The 15,931-nt window shown below is 40.9% G+C and overlaps 1 protein-coding gene across 2 annotated transcripts in view; it reads left to right on the top strand.

Moving 5' to 3' along the window:
• Nucleotides 1-5,282, top strand: part of SLAIN1 (SLAIN motif family member 1) — a 53,202-nt gene extending 47,920 nt beyond the window's left edge. The window contains exon 8 of one of the 2 annotated variants that reach the window (XM_036893751.2): nucleotides 2,280-5,282. In XM_036893751.2, coding sequence (XP_036749646.1) covers nucleotides 2,280-2,355 — 76 coding nt within the window. In that variant the 3' untranslated portion in view covers nucleotides 2,356-5,282. The remainder of the gene's footprint in view (nucleotides 1-2,279) is intronic. The other variant, XM_036893752.2, reaches the window with a different exon arrangement.
• Nucleotides 5,283-15,931: the final 10,649 nt, after the last annotated feature.

A 15,931-nucleotide genomic window follows, 5' to 3' on the forward strand; every position in this document is an offset into this window, starting at 1 on the left:
GTTTTTCAGTCTGGATCATCTATCGATTGATTTAAGTCCCGTACTGTTAGTGTACTACTGTTAATGTACTGCTTTTCTCTTGCTGCTTTGAATATTCTTTGTCTTTGATCTTTGACATTTTAATTATGATGTGTCTTAGCATGGACCTCCTGTTTTTTTCTTGTTTGGAGTTCTCTCTACTTCCTGGACCTGGCTGGCTGTTTCATTCCCTAGACTAGGAAAGTTTTCAGCTGTCACTTCTTCAAAAAAGTTTGACTTTCTGTGCTTAATTCTATGACTTGATAGAAAGGGTGACCTCTCCCAGTCTTGAATGATTGCCTTGTGTCAGGAAGGCCCCTTAAGAGGCTGTTGTGTGCCAGTCGTTTTGGCTGTTGGCTAGAGTCCTAGTGAGCACGAGCCAGGGTGTGGTTGCTGGGTCCCAACCGGAGAGGGTGCATACTGATGAGGTCCATGCTGGTGGGGAGGTAGCAGATCCAGGTTCAGTCTCCAGGAAAGCCCCTCCTGTGCAGCTATGAGCTCAGCACCTGCAGGGCAGCAGTAGTTCAGTCGTGTCCTTCATGGGTGTAGTCATGTGCCTGGGTGTAGCCCCAAGGGAAGCCCTGCCCCACAGCTGCTGGCTCTCAGGCCAAGGTTCATTGGCAGCTCTGCCAAAGAGATGATGGCCTGGAAAGAAGCCCCATCTCTGCAGCCACTGGGCCAGTGTCCTCGGTGCAACAGTGTCCAACCTGCACTCTCCAGGGTTCAGAAGCAACTGGCTCCCCACCCTCTGGTTAGTGCACTAACCGAGGCACTGGATGTGGGCGGGACCTGGGATGCCACCTAGACCAAGCCTGAGATCGGTGTGTGTGCCCCAACCCTGCTCCCCATGTCACTTTCAGTGTGGGGAAGGAATGCAAACAGTAGCACTTGCCAGACCTCAGATCTGGGGAGAGCTCCAACATCAGGTGCTTTGATCAATACACTGGAATTTTTCATTTATAGTCTAGATGCACCTATAAATACGGCTTTTTTTTCTATGCCCCAGGACAGGGCATCTACATCCCTGACCCTCAGCAATATCCCTTCCCACCTCAGATCATTGCTCTAGGGGTTGGGGGGTCCCTCCATTACTGTGTCTCCTGCTGGGGTTTTATTTGTGATCTTACTGTCCTGTGTTCACTTAGTCCTCAGTTCTTCCTCAAGATGAACTACTCTGTAGTTTGGTGTGAAGGTGGGAGGAGGTGGGGTCAGGCTCGCTCTACACTGCTATCTTCCCAGAAGTATGATGTGCTCTTCTTGAACTAGATATCCTAGTTAGGTCAAAAAATATCCCATGAAAATGGGTTGGAAGGCTTGGAAGATGATACAAGGGAGTCAGTCAATACCGACAAGTCATACAAGAAATTAGAATATGGAAGACGGAGCAGGAGGGAGTCAATATGAAAGTGGGTAAGGGACATGGTGACTTTATACATACCAGTGCATAAAGAGTTTTGCTTTTTATTTTCTGATTAGAATAGGTACTTAGATCAAAAACATTCTGAAACTATTGAAAAATACAAAAGTAAATAAAAGGCTGACCCATAATCCCACTACCTATATAGAAATCATTTTGGTACATGTTCAATAAATTCTGGCTTATTCTTCTCCAGTAAATATTATGTTTATGAATGAGTAGATCACATTATTTGAAATATAGGTTACTGTGCCCATCTATTTACCCTTGGATACGTCTCTAAACTAGCGTCCTGAAAAGGCTGCCACCAGACTATATGAGGGGATATGTTTCCCTAAACTTAGACAAACACTGGGTGTTATTCTTTTTTTTTTTTTTTGTTTTGTTTTTTTTAGGAGAGCAAGTCAGAGGCTTTTATTTAGAGAGAAAGTGCTAGGACAGAGCTCCTGGCTCAAGCCGGGAGGGGACAAGAGAGCCCTGGGTGTTATTCTTTTTAAAAATCTCTTCCCATATCATAGCAAACTAACAGTGAAAGATTTGCTTTTTTGTATTTAATGAAATAACCATTTCCTTTAGGCCACTTTTTTGAGTTTATATTTTTCTTTCTAAGGTGTTCTTTACACGCTAAGGATATTGATCATTTCCCACTTACACTGCATATCCAGTTGTACAGATACAGTGTGCTCGGCACTGTGCTGACTTGGGGCTTCCAGCAGATGAGCCTGTTGGAGAATGGCCACATGCTCTCTACTGGAGTGGAAGAGCATAAATGGGAGAACAAAGTAAATGATGAGACTCACTGGAGTATTAATGATCTATTTCCTCTTTTTTCATGCCTTTGTAGTTTCCTTCAGCCTCCAAAGCCTCTGTCTTCACTCAGCACTCTGAGGGATGGGAACTGGAGAGACGGTTGCTACTAATGCAGTTATGTGCCCTTGAAGACTGGGAAAGAAGGGGAGATGAGGGTGTGTTACCTAGCTGGCTGGGTAACAGTGGCCATCGGGACATTCTTTCCTTTTGCATTTTAACATATTTACTGCATTGTTTTTCACTGAACCAATCGCCAGAGACTAATTATTGCACTTAAATATTTCCCTGAGATACTGCACCATTCTCAAATCTATGGTTGCAGTATTGTGACACTTAGATCTAGGAAGTTTTTGTAGAACTGCTATGTACCTGAATCCTTTTTAAAGAATTGAGATGTATCAATAATGCTTTCTTTGCCACATGAGTTTTTTAAAGTAACTTGATCAATTTACTTATGTGTTCTAAATATCTTCCCATTCCATGTTCTGTATTTTAATATATTGTGTATTTACAACTAGGTTCTATAAACATATGTTTTGAAATTTACTTTTTTATAGTTTACAGGAATTTTATTTTTCTTTTTACACCTATGTGAACCACTATGGAACAACTTAAATTTTGTGCCATAAAAATATTTTTGTGGTAAGGTACTATTTTTTTAGCTTTAGGGATATATCAGCAGAAATCCACCATACAATTTGAGAGACATAATTTTATGATGAATGAGCACAACATAATCTGAAGCATTGCAAGGAGATAGCCAAACAGCAGAGTTAAATAGTCTCGTCTTTTTCATTGTTAATTTATTGTCACACATGGGTTTCATATTTATAAAGTCATCACAAGCTCATTGCACTTAATACCTGCAATGTTTGCTACTGTACCACAATTGATTTTCAATACTTTATTACAGAGGATGAAACTGTAATGTTTTATTAACAATGCTTCTGGAAATGAATGCATTTTAAAGCAAATAAATCTTTTTGATAGACCTTTTACAAAACCCATTTGCACTAATGAATGCTTTCTTATGGTATATGAATTAATATTTGTTACTGTGTACACTGCTGTTTTGGAATGTTCAGAAATAAAGACTATTTCAGCAATACCAAGTCATGCATGAATGTGCAACACACCTTATATGTTTCACTACAATTACGAAAGCAGTTATTGTTGCTATGTGCTTTTACAGGGCATTTTATATCTAAGGCAAGTGAACAGAATACATCTGTAAAAATTATTTTTTTCCCTAAAATAATTCTGGTAAGTGTGAAGTTTTAGTTCTGCAGTAAAATTTATGTTCCATTTAGCAAGGCCAGCAGAACTCAAGTAGCCTCCTGCCCAGAAACACTGTCAGTGGAGATTTTAATATTCTATGGAAGTTTGATTTGAAATATTTTATTCTCCATTACATTTGATACATGTTAGAAAACATTAAAACCTTTGCCTAACCTAAGTTTTAAAATAGAGTTCTACCTAAGGTCATTAGAGATTTCTAATTTTAAAAAGTTTGCTCTTACATATGATACTATCTAGAACTAAAAGACTTGTGTTTAAGTAGCTTGCACGATGAGATGTGAGCCAGAGGAGATGAGACAGCAATCAGGTAATATTTTTTGAGCACTTCTTAATGGTGAGAATACAGTTATTAGAAGTAAATGAGACAAATGTATGCAAAATATCTAGCAATCACCTACTGTTATAACCATTTAAAAAATAAATGCCTGAGCCTGAGAAATGTGACAACTTTTCATAAGCATTTAACTAGTACATAGTGAAGCCGACTTTGGAATCCAGGCTTAGCTGATTTCACGTCTTTTTCCCACTGCTGTGTTCCCTGTGAGCACATGTGGTAAAGTTAGTACGTTATAAAACAAGTTTATGCTCTGCTGAGGAAATTAAAAGATTCATTTTCAATTCAAATATTTATATTAAAAATGTTTAGCCCTTGTGTTTAAAAAAAAAAAGGCTCTTGCGTCTTGGATTTACATTCTAGTTGGGAGGAGAGAGACAGTAAACCGTAGACAAGTGAATCACAGAATGTTAGGTGGTAGTGCTACGGGAGAAAAAAAAGATCAAAGGAGAGTTGAGAGAGCAAGAGTAGGAGGAGCACACAACAGTAGGGTCCTCCGGGACACTTACTAAGTTGTTAACACTTGAACAAAGACCTGGAGGAGGAGCGCTGGTCCTAAAGCTACTTCACAGCCTCTTTCACTCAGAGTTCTGTCAAACACAAATGATGCCGCTGGTTATTTTCACAGTTCTCCTTGGGATGATACATAACAATTATCAAGATGCATAGGACAGAATTTACTATTTTGTATACAATGGATGCCCTAGGGTAGTAGCTCTCCAAGTATGGTTGCCACATCAGCATTTCAAGAACTTACCAGAAATCACATTCTCAAGCCCAGACCTACTGAATCAGTCCTCTAGGTAATTTGAAGAACCCCCTTTGAGAAAGGCTGCTGGAAAAAGAAGAGACTAGCCTGTGCAAAGGCTTCGGGCTGAACAAGCGTCAGGTGTGTGAGGAAGAGCAAAGAGGCCATCGTGGCTGCATGCAGAGGGAGCAAGGAGAAGAGTAGCAGAGACAGGGCACCAAGGTGACGTGGCAGGGTCATGAAGGGCATTGCGGGCCACAAGAACTTTGTCTAGAATAGGAGCTGTTCACGATTTTAAACAGCAGAGTTCACGATTTGACTTACTTATAGAAGTATCACCATGGCATTTGGTGAGAATAGACTATGAAATGGCAAGTGTAAATTAAACTATTTCAGGAATCCAGGCAAGAGATGAGGAATTGGATTGGAAAGTTAGCAGTGGAGGTGGTCCTCTTCAGCACATATTCTAGAAGTAGAGCCATCAGGATTTCTCTGTGGAGTCTATATATTGTGTTCAAGGATCAAAAGGAAAACCTCCAAGCATTTTGGTCTGGCAACTAGAAGGATGGAATTCCTCCAGCAGAGATGGAGGGGACTTGTGGAGTAAGTTTGAAAACCGTGATTCTGGCTGACATCACCAAACAGAATTCAGACAAAAGAAGACTGAGGACTGAGACCTGGGACACTTGTGTCTCCTGTCTTACATGAGTTCCTTGTGCTTGGCAACAAACTGGGACTCCTACAGGGAAAGAGATCCTGTATTAGCTATTGCTGCATAACAAGTTACAACAAAACTTGGTGTCTTAAAGCAATGTTATCTCACAGTTTCTGTGGGTCTGGAATCTGGCCGCAGCCTAACTGAGTCCTCTGGCCCAGGGCTGTCCCCAAGTCTTCAGTCAAGTACTGTAGACTTTGTGACACTCGGCTGGGGAAGAATCTGTTTCTAAGCTCATGTGGTTGGTGGCAGGGTTCATTTTCTTGTATGCTGTTAACCAGAGGTTGCCCTCAAGTTTCTTCCCACATGGACCTCACTGTGGACATCCTTCAACATAGTAGCTTGCTTTGTCACCATGAGCAAGTATGAAGTTCCAGAGAGAGAACCAGCAATATGGAAATCACGGTCTTTTATAACTTAATCTTGAAAGTGACATCACATCACTTTCGCCATGATTCTGTTTATCGGAAGCAAGTCACTGAGTCCAGCCTCATTCAAGTAGGGGGGGTTACACAAGAATGTTAATACCAGGAGACAAGGACCACTAGGGGCATCTTAGAAGGTGCTTGCAAAACATTGCCATCAACTTCACTAGATGGTGCCAATTCCTTTCTAAATGGTTCTACCACTGTACACCTTTGCCAGCATGGATGGGGATTTCTTTTGTTACCCTTGATATTGTTACTATGTCTTCACTTTTTAATATATGATATCAAGTAATGTCTTGTGGTTTTGATTTGTATTTTCTAGTGAGATTGAATACTTTTTCATTCATTTATTGAACATTTGTATATCCTCTTTTATGGATTCCTGTTCAGGTATTTTGCCCTTTTTTATGGTGGGGTTTTCTTACTAATTAGTAATTCTTTATGTAGTCAGCTATAAGTTTTTGTCAATTATATGTATTCTATCTTTACACTGTGTAGCTTACCTTTTAGTTCTCTTTATGGGTGGGGGTTAAAGGTAAATAGTATTACTAATTTTAATGTAGTACAATTTATCATTCTTTTAAGTTTATTCACTTTGTGTCTTGTTTGAGGAGTATTCCCTTACACTGGAATTATGAATGTTCTCCTGTTTACTCAAAGGTTTATTATTTTGCTTTTCACCTATATTTTATATTGCCCATGTGAGCATCTAGTCCTAGTAACCCTTATTGCTAAATTCATCCTTACCTACTTTTCTTTGTCATAAAGCAAATGTCTTTATGTGTGTGTATGTATCTATTTTAGAACTACCTATTCTTGTACCAGAACCATACTGTTTAAGGAAACTGACTACAATAAGTTTTGCTAAATAGCAAAGCAGTCCTGATCTTGTTTTCCCTCAAGAGTGTCTTGGCTGTTCTTTGCATTTCCATATATATTTTTGAACAAGCTAATCAAGTTCCAGAAAAGCATCCCGTTGGAATTTTTTTGAGATTACATTGCATTTATAATTCAATTTGAGGGAAATTGACTCTTTAATATATTGATTGAATCTTGTAATCCATGAACATGGCCTACCTCTATCTTTTATTAATTGAGGTATTCTTTAATCTCTATGGAGAACCTGCATATTTTTTGCCAGGTTAGTTTCTAGATACTTGATATTTTTGTATGCCATTTTAAATGATATTTTAAGAAATTTGATACTATTGCTAATAATAACTGATATTTATACCACCGATTACTTAGAGCTCTAAAATCTTTTGAATTGAAATACAGTTTTTAGCACTGCCGAGTATACCTCTCCATATATAAGTGAAACAAAGTTAACAACCAGTATATGGAAACAATTAGTAAAAAGGAAAAATCTTTTTATATCAAATATAATTTTATTAAAATATAAAACCAGATATGACACAACAAAAAAATGGTTTAAAAAAATGGGCAAAGTACTTGAATAGACATTTTCCCAAAGACAACATACAAGTGACCAACATGTGAAAAGATGCTCAACCTCACTCATCATTAGAGAAATGCTAATCAAAGCGGCAATGAGGTAGCACTTCACACCTATTAGGATGGCTTTCATAAACAAAACAACACAAAACAAGTGTTGGTGAGGATCTGGAGAACTGGAGCCCTTGTGCACTGCTGGCAGGTATGTAAAACGATACAGCTGCTGTGGAAAAATTACAGCTGTTACCCCCACAAAATCACAAAATTACCGGGTGGTCCAGCAGTTCCGTGCAACAGAATTGACAGCAGGGACTCAACCAGATATTTGTACACTCGTGTTCACAGCAGTATTTCCATTAGCCAAAAAGTAGATGCAACCCAACTATTCATCTATAGATGAATGGATAAATAAAATGTGGTGTATAAATATATGTTATAATGAGATACTGTTCAGCCTTGAAAATTGACACATGCATGATACATGGATGAACTTCTAGGACATTATTCTAAGTGAAATAAGCCAGTCACAAAAGAGAAATAATACATTATTTCTACTTACATGAGTACCAAGATCAGTCAAATTTATATAGAGAGAAAGTAGAATGGTGATTGCCAGAGGCTGGGGAGCTTCTTGAGAAAGGAGGGTTGGAATTCTGTACTGGGCATACCAGCTTTTAAGACTTGCACCTGAAGACAAACCTCTTCCACCCCCGCCAAAAAAAAATCCAGCTTTTGAAAACCAACAGTGCTCAAACCCCCCAAACCCACCAGGCTGTACAGCATGCTGAGAATGGCTTTTAAAGAGCTCGCACGCCGGACTCGCTTTCCTCAGTGACCAGCGAAGAGGCAGCTGATTGAGAGGCACCTAGGGGCTCATTTGCTTGTCTTAAAGCATCAGCCTGAGGGGCCGGCTTCTAATTTAACACTCATCTTGGGGCCCACTGGGGTACTCCCCAGTGGTGAAGACTGGCCAGGGCCATCTTCACGTTCCCCCTCCACTGCCCTCCAGAGGGCTGGTGCCCCCCAGAGGGGAGTTTTTACGCACTTCCTGATCGCCTGGTTCCGCTGCCTGGGGAACTGCAGGCCTGGGTCCCATGAGAAAGACAGTCATCAGCTGGCTGCCCCTCCGGCCTCCCCCACGGCAGGCATCACACAGACGACACACAAACATGTCCCCCCACACTCCCCCTTCTGAGAATGAGGCCTGTTTGCTTGTCCTCGAGCTTTGGCCTGGAGGGCAGGCAGCTGGCTTGGCCCTCTTCTAGGAGCCTAGTAAGGTGGCCTCTGGGGATGGAGGCCAATGGGTGCCGTCTTTGTGCTGTCCCTCTGCCTTGCTCCAGGTCACCAGCATCTGCCAGAAAGGAATTTGTATACTCATCTGGTACCCCAGTTTTCTAGCTGCCGCCCAGGGGACACCCTGGATTATCTGGCCCTGGTGGCCAGATGGATTTAGGCTTGCAGTCCCACAGGACTGTATATATTTGCATACTTTAAAGGCTGCTGCCTGAAGCTCTGCTTCTAATCAGCCTGAATCTAGGAGCTAAAATCCTCCCCTCTGGCACACTGACAAGTCTTGGCACACATTTATTTTGCTAGCTGCTACATGATAACTGCGAAATGCAACAAATACAAAGCTTTCTAATTAATAGTTGTAGAATGCCTAAGAATAGTTCCAGTAGCTTCATTATTTTTCTTTTTAAGTAATATTCAAGGGACTTATTAATAAATGCATTTTGTGCTTCCAGATGTCTTAATTTTGAAGTGTATAAGCTTTCCATTTTAAGACTAAAGGTTATACCTCCTGGTTTGTTATTTTCATGGCACAATGAAACAAATATGAGACATTATAAAATCTTGTACTTTTTTTAGAATGGGATTCAGATGAAAACAGTTTGCGGATTAGCATCAACGTTTTTCTTACAGTATATTTTAGATCCAGCAGTTAAACCTGAACTTGATTATCACTCTGTATTTTGCATGTCATTGTTTTTACATTGTAATAAATTAGCAATCTTAAGGACAATTAAACTACCGTAATGACAGTTATAATTGTCAATAACTTAGAACCACGAATACTGAAAATTCCTAACCCAAACTCAGTGGAAAGCCCCAGCATTTTTGCACATAGAGGATAAAGTTATGTTTCTTTTTGCTTCACCATTAATTGTAAAATATTAAATTATATCATGGAACATTAACTGTATTAGTTTTACATTGCTGCACAACAAATTGCGATAATTTCAAGAGCATAACAAAACCCAAGTTTATTACTACACCATTATATGTAGGTCATATGTCCAGATTCAGCTGAACTGGGTTCTCTGCTCAGGGCTTCCCAAGACTGAAATCGAGACGTCTGGTGGCCTGCCTAACTTTCTGAAGCTCAGGGTCCACACTCATTGTGTTGTTGGCTGAATTTACTTCCTTTTAAGTAGAAGGTCGGAGGCCCCCGTTCTGCTGGTGATCAGCCTGCAGGGGGGGGTCTCAGCTCCTAAAGGTCCTGTCACTTGGCTCCCTCCTCATGCCTCCAATCTGTCTTTCAGGAGAGCCTCAGGTTCTGTTAAGGGATGACTTGTTTATTGAGTTTGGTACACCTGGAAAAATCTTCCTTTGGAAGGTGACGCTCAAACGTTAACAGGTTGGTGATCTTGATTAAGGTAGTGAGATTCCATTTCACCTAGCTGTTCAGAATGCACTCGAGAGGGAATCACACAAAGCACGTTGATAGGGTAGAAGTGTTCTCGTGGCCCCGCTGGAATTCTGCCTCCCACCTTGGTCCTTTATGTTAACAATCAAACTAAGTTATCACCTGCTGGGAAATCAAGTGATACTAGTGAAGATGAAATGACCTTCCCAAGCTAACACATGCGTTTAGTACATTGAGTTTTACACCACTTACACTTCACCATAACCGTCTCTTAGTGTGCACGGGTCTTGCTAAGGATCTGTGCAACCCTTTTTAATATTTTCTGATTATTCCTTTCTGTTTTTCTGTTCTACTTTATGACTTTTTTTTTTGCAAAGCTCATCGTGACTCACAAATGGATTTCACAGAATGGTTGCCTGATCCATAATTTGAAAAATGTGGTCTTAACAGGCACATTTTGTTTTAATTAATAATTTGGAAACAGTTTCCTTTACAGAAGGAAACACTCAAAGATATTTATGAAAAACAATTCTGAATAAATTAACGTGAACTAACAGGTGCAGATGAATCAACGAATGTGTCATCTTCAAAAATTTGCTTATTAGACAACAATTAGCAATGCCACTAGAATCCACTGGAGGGCAGCATGTGTTCTAGATATATTTCAGGCTTAATTTAAATGGGCTTGGTTCTAGTGAGTAGAAATTCTGTTAAGTGAATTATTTATAGTGTACTAGTATGAGCAAAACACGGTCTATGCTTGTCAGTTGGCAATGAGTCCTGTCAAAACCAAAAGAGCTACATTTCGTGTTTTTTTTTTTTGCCTGATCCAAAAGAATCAGTTGAATTCTTTATTCCTTCTCTCCTTCCTCCTGCATTTATCTTACTCTGTTTTCTTTTCCCTTACTTTCTTTTTGTCCTCTGGCCTAAGTTCTCACACAGATGGTCAAGGAAAAGCCCAATAACCACGGCCCTGGGGAAGTGGCAATCATGCACACTTGATGCCAACTCCGATACGGGGTAAAGTCTTAGTTTCCACACTGCGCTGGACCTCCTCCACCTCTCTTGCTACCTAGGCTAACCAGCGGCTCTTGGAGTGTCACGTCAGTAAACTGATACCACTCTCTTAACTGGACTCACTCTCTTAACTAGTATGAGAGGGGCGCCCTGCCTGGAGATGAGTTAGCACATCTAATCAAATATTCTTTGACTGTCAGGCCTTCTCAGGCTTAAATCTGTGTATGAGTATAGAAAGGAATGTATTATTTTGAATCCCCTCTCTCCTCTAGTCTGTACACACTCTGTAAAATCGTGGTCTGATTTGACATCATTGTGTGACTCAGTAGGAAAAAGGCAGGGGGCGAACGTCCCAGCTGGAGAGGGAACAGCTGTGCTTCGTTTTCCTCGGTCCGGGTTGGGACAGGTGAGAATCCTGGCCCTTTCATGCGTGTGTGTTTCAGGTGATTCTACTTCAGGAGGGGTTAACCAGATTTTGTTTCTACATTTGTAAAGGGCCTGAAGTGCTTTCAGTACAGCTACCTATGTGAATTTCCTGTTTTTCTTTTTACGAAATGTGCCATTTAGTTTTTGCACATCATCTGCTTTCTCTGCCTTTGGGCCTCTGCTCAGAATAATGGCCCTACAGCCTTTTCTGGTTTCCACTGCCTGCTGCAGGACTCACCTGAAACCTCTCCTGGGCATCTGCCTGTGGCCGGGGTTCCTCAGCATCCGGCGGCCAAGGTGCCTGGTGGTGGTTCGTCTCTTGCAACACACTGCGGCCCTTCAAGACCAGACCAAAAATCTCATCGCGGAACTCCAAATCCATTAGAAAAGAGTTACTGTTACTCTTCAGCATCACATCTCTGCTTCATACCTACTCTCCCAGGACCAGAACCCAGGAAGTCACCTCCAGACTCCCAGCTCGCCAGCCGCTTGGGGACTGGTTTCCAGGAACAGCCCAGCAGACCAGCCCCTCTTAACCTCTTTCCCAGAAGTGACCCAGACCCTCAGGGCTGCTGGGCCTGGAGTAGCTGAGCAACCCCTGTGCCCGTCTGTGATTTCAGTGCTTGAAATAGAAATAAGCCTACATCTGGAGGAGAGCAGTTCAGACCCTGCCACACGGTATGTTTCCATGATTAGGGATCCCAGAACCAACCACTTTTACCCACAGTTTGAAGATGCCTTAGAAAAAACTCTCTTATTACTAAAACCCAAACATAAGGCATATTCTAGAAATCGGGTAGTTTCTCTCTGGTGAATGTAGATCCTCTCCCTTTGGTCATGGAATAGCAAACCCTTAGAAATAACATTTAGAAAGTGGACAGAGGAACGTGAACCCTGAGTCGTTTTGCTATCACAGATGATACTTCAGTTGATGTAAACAAACCAAGTTTTTCCTAATTCAGAGTAAGTGTTTGGGAAAGTACAGAAGGTTGTCATGGATGTGTATTTGAACATTATTAGGATGAGGGGTGAGTTGAACATTTTCTCCTTTAATTTCTTTTTAATTTTGTTTTTCATAAGTATATATAAAAGGAGACTGATAAATATCTAAAAAGCAAGGCATATGTCTGATGGATGAAAAGTTCCAAGTATAAAAATATTCACTGAATATTTTTTATAAATAGTGAAAAATAGGAAATAATCTAGATAAGCATCAGTAGGAATATGGGTAAAAAAAACAGGAAACACAGTGGAAAACGATATGGTGGTTAAACTCAGTGAGCTAAATCATATGGAATAACATGGAACTATATTGGAAATGTAATATCTTTTCAGTTTGCTGAGATATGATTGACATTTAATGAAAACAAGATTTTGAATGGAGAAAGCTAATGCCAAGGGGTATGTGTACAGTGAGAGCATTTATGTAAGTGGTAATGTAATACTGAAGCAAGATGATTAAGTTGTATAAACCGTATCTATTTATCCCAAAACTTGAAAATACATCCAAGGAAGGATAAATCCCAGATTCAAGATACTGATTTTCCAGAGGGTGGGAAGGGAAGTAGGTGGGGCATTGGGGTTGTAGGTCATAGCTGAAACCATAGCATCATATTTTTAAAAATAAAATTCTGAAGCCAATGTGGCAAAATGTTAAAATTTATGACATTCTTGTGATAGAAACACAGATGTCTACTGGGTTATATTTTGGGGTGATTTTTTTTTTTTTGGTGGTTTTGAAATTTAAGAGTAAAATCCAGAAAACATGGATGTAAGCATCTAAAAATTAAGTCTCAGATGAGGAATTGTTGGCAAAAGACGTAACTGCTCAGTTCTGAGTCTTTTCAGACAGACACCCTCCTCCTGGCCCTTTGGTTGAGTGGCGCCTGCTTGATGCTGTGCCTACGTGACGCCCCTGGGGGACAGGAGAGGCTGCAAGAGGGATCGGGAACCCAAACGTGCAAACCTTCGACTACCAGGAGGTTTTTATTTCCTCCCAAATGGGAGCTCTTTGAAGGGAAGGATAGCCTTTGATCTTTCTGTACCAATCCAGCATGTCCAGCTAAGCGCTAGGGACACAAAGGCAGCTAAAAATATCAATAACGAAACTGGGTTGTTCTGAACAGCTCAAAACAGGTTCACACGGATTCCCCCACGCAGCCTTGCTGGGGTCCTGGGAATCTGAGGGCAGATCCCATTACCAGCGCCACTCTGCCTGATCACAGTGGTCTCGTCCTGTTCAGTATGGCACCAGAGGGCTTTGTTCTAGGAAGGATGACCTAGGAGGTCCTGCTGAGATAGGCTAGTCTGGGCTGCATTTGGCTCATCTCATTACTGGACTGATACATGGTGGGAACCAAGGTGATGTGTTTCTCTATCGGAGTTTATTGAGAGACACTTGCATTTAATACTTCTGACTATGATAGAGCCTAAGCATATTTTCTCTCAGTGCCTGCCATAATATTTTTGAGGGTTTTCATGGTTTTTGTCTGTAAACCAGCATCTGGAGGTTTCTCCGTGTGAAAGATGTGTTGTGTCAAAATGATTCAGGAAAACTAGGAATCTGTGCTCATCAGGCCCAAGAGAAGACATTCTCTCTAGGTGAGTTGTTTTCTCTAGAGAAGGATGCAAGTTTAGCACTATCCCATTGGAGCTGACTATTTCTACCACAGGTTAGCTATTAAAGTAGAAAGCCAGGGAGCGGTAACATACTGTGTGCAACATACTTAGGAGTGTGCAACTTTAAAGAGACTATTTAGATACAAAATGATAGGCAATAACAGTTTTTCAAATGTGTCTAATCCGTACATTTTTAACTGATTTCAGTGCAATTGGTCATGCAGACACATCAGCAAGTGTTTGATCGGAGAAGCAGAACCACACTGTGTGATAAAAGGGGTTTATGATAGGGATTCGGTTTTATGCAGTGATGAGATCTCGTTAAGCCATTGTACATGTATGCTGCTTCTGTGACCAGTGCTGGCCCTACGCCAGCTAGGAGAAGTCGGGAAGGGAAGAAGAGCATGAAACGTGGGAGGTCCAGGGCCGAGTGAGACCCAGGAGGGTGTACGTGAACTTAGGTCTGTCCTTCCCTGGGACTCAGGGTCTCTCCCTGCTTCCAAGCTTCTTTGGTGATATGGATGACTGAAAAAGAGCTGGTACACTTTGCCATGGAGAAGCTGAAGGAGACCTAGAGGGAGCTGAAAGAACTGAGGCCTGGATGTTGCCCCATGCCGACAAGGTGACCCGGAAGATCTGTGACAACGTGCATGATATAAGCTGCCTGACTCTGACCCGATCTTTCCACTGCAAATATGGCTGCTGCTTCCTTCCACCTTAGAAATCTAGAATAAGTTTCTCTTTTAACAATCCTAGCTCTCAAACCATGGATGAAAAAATTCTGAGCTGATTTCATACAATACCAAATTAACATAGGAAGTGGCAGATTTTACTAAGCTCTACAATCCATACAACCATAAACATACTTTTTTGAGTCTCATTGATTCCAGAAGGATCTGGGTACTAGTGGAGGCAGTACCTCCAATGAGCACCTTACCTTTAGGAAGTCACTTAAACACCTTGACCTAAGAGATTGCATTGGCTAATTAAGGACATTCAGATGATATCTCTGAATGGCTTTCTGACACCATGATGTCCTAAGTCTAAGATTTACCTTACTTTTTAAAAAAAATTTAAGTGAAGAGAGTATAGAAAATGCAGCCAGTAAATATGATCCTTGATAAAAGTGCATATCTTTATGCTAGTTCTGAACTGATTAAGCTTTAAAATTATTATTTTTTAGAGTCACACACTCAACCTTTTGTAGATGAAATGATGTGATGTGTGGGATTTGCTTCAAAATAATAAGGGAAAGAAGGAAATGCCAGGGAACAAAGCAAACACGAAATATACTAGGCCATAAGTTAATACATGCTAAAGTTCATAATTGTTGAATATGGATAATGGGTTCCTTATACCATTCTCTCTACTTTTGTACATTTGAAATTCGCCATAATACGTAGTTAATTTAAAAAATTACACTGAAAAGTTTTGATCGTTACCCTTTGTCTTTTCCTCATTGTATTTTATTACTGACTCAGAAAAATTAGGCATAATCGTTCCACTCTAAGATCCCCAGGAAGACAGTGCTCTCTGGCCATCTGATCATTTATACACCAGTCTCTGTAAATTATTCTCCTTCCACCCCCTGGGTCACAAGCCCAGACCTGGGAACTTCTGTTCACTCACACAACAGATCATTAAAACATGCAAGGTGCAAAATTAACACAACCCCCTGTATTCAGTGGAGCGCTTCACCACTGTACCTGGCGGGGCATCTGTGGTCCAGAGTCACCAGAGAGTAAAACCTCTTGTCTCCTGTCTGTGCTGGACGGAGTAGTGACCCAGCTGTAAGAGTTGGGGAGTAGACTGGGAAGTCTAACGGTTACTTACGAGGATCCAAATGACTCCCATTTTATCAGCCCAGTTGGATGAGACTTAACTTCAGGCAGACAGGGCTGTTTTCCGGGCTCTGTTGAGTCAGTTGTAACTAACTCTTGGAACGTCCATTTTCTAAAATATATTGGTATATATTGTTTCCTATCGTCACACCTACGA

Source organism: Manis pentadactyla, chromosome 17 (genome assembly GCF_030020395.1).
Source record: "Manis pentadactyla isolate mManPen7 chromosome 17, mManPen7.hap1, whole genome shotgun sequence".
Classification (NCBI taxonomy): Eukaryota; Metazoa; Chordata; class Mammalia; order Pholidota; family Manidae; genus Manis; species Manis pentadactyla.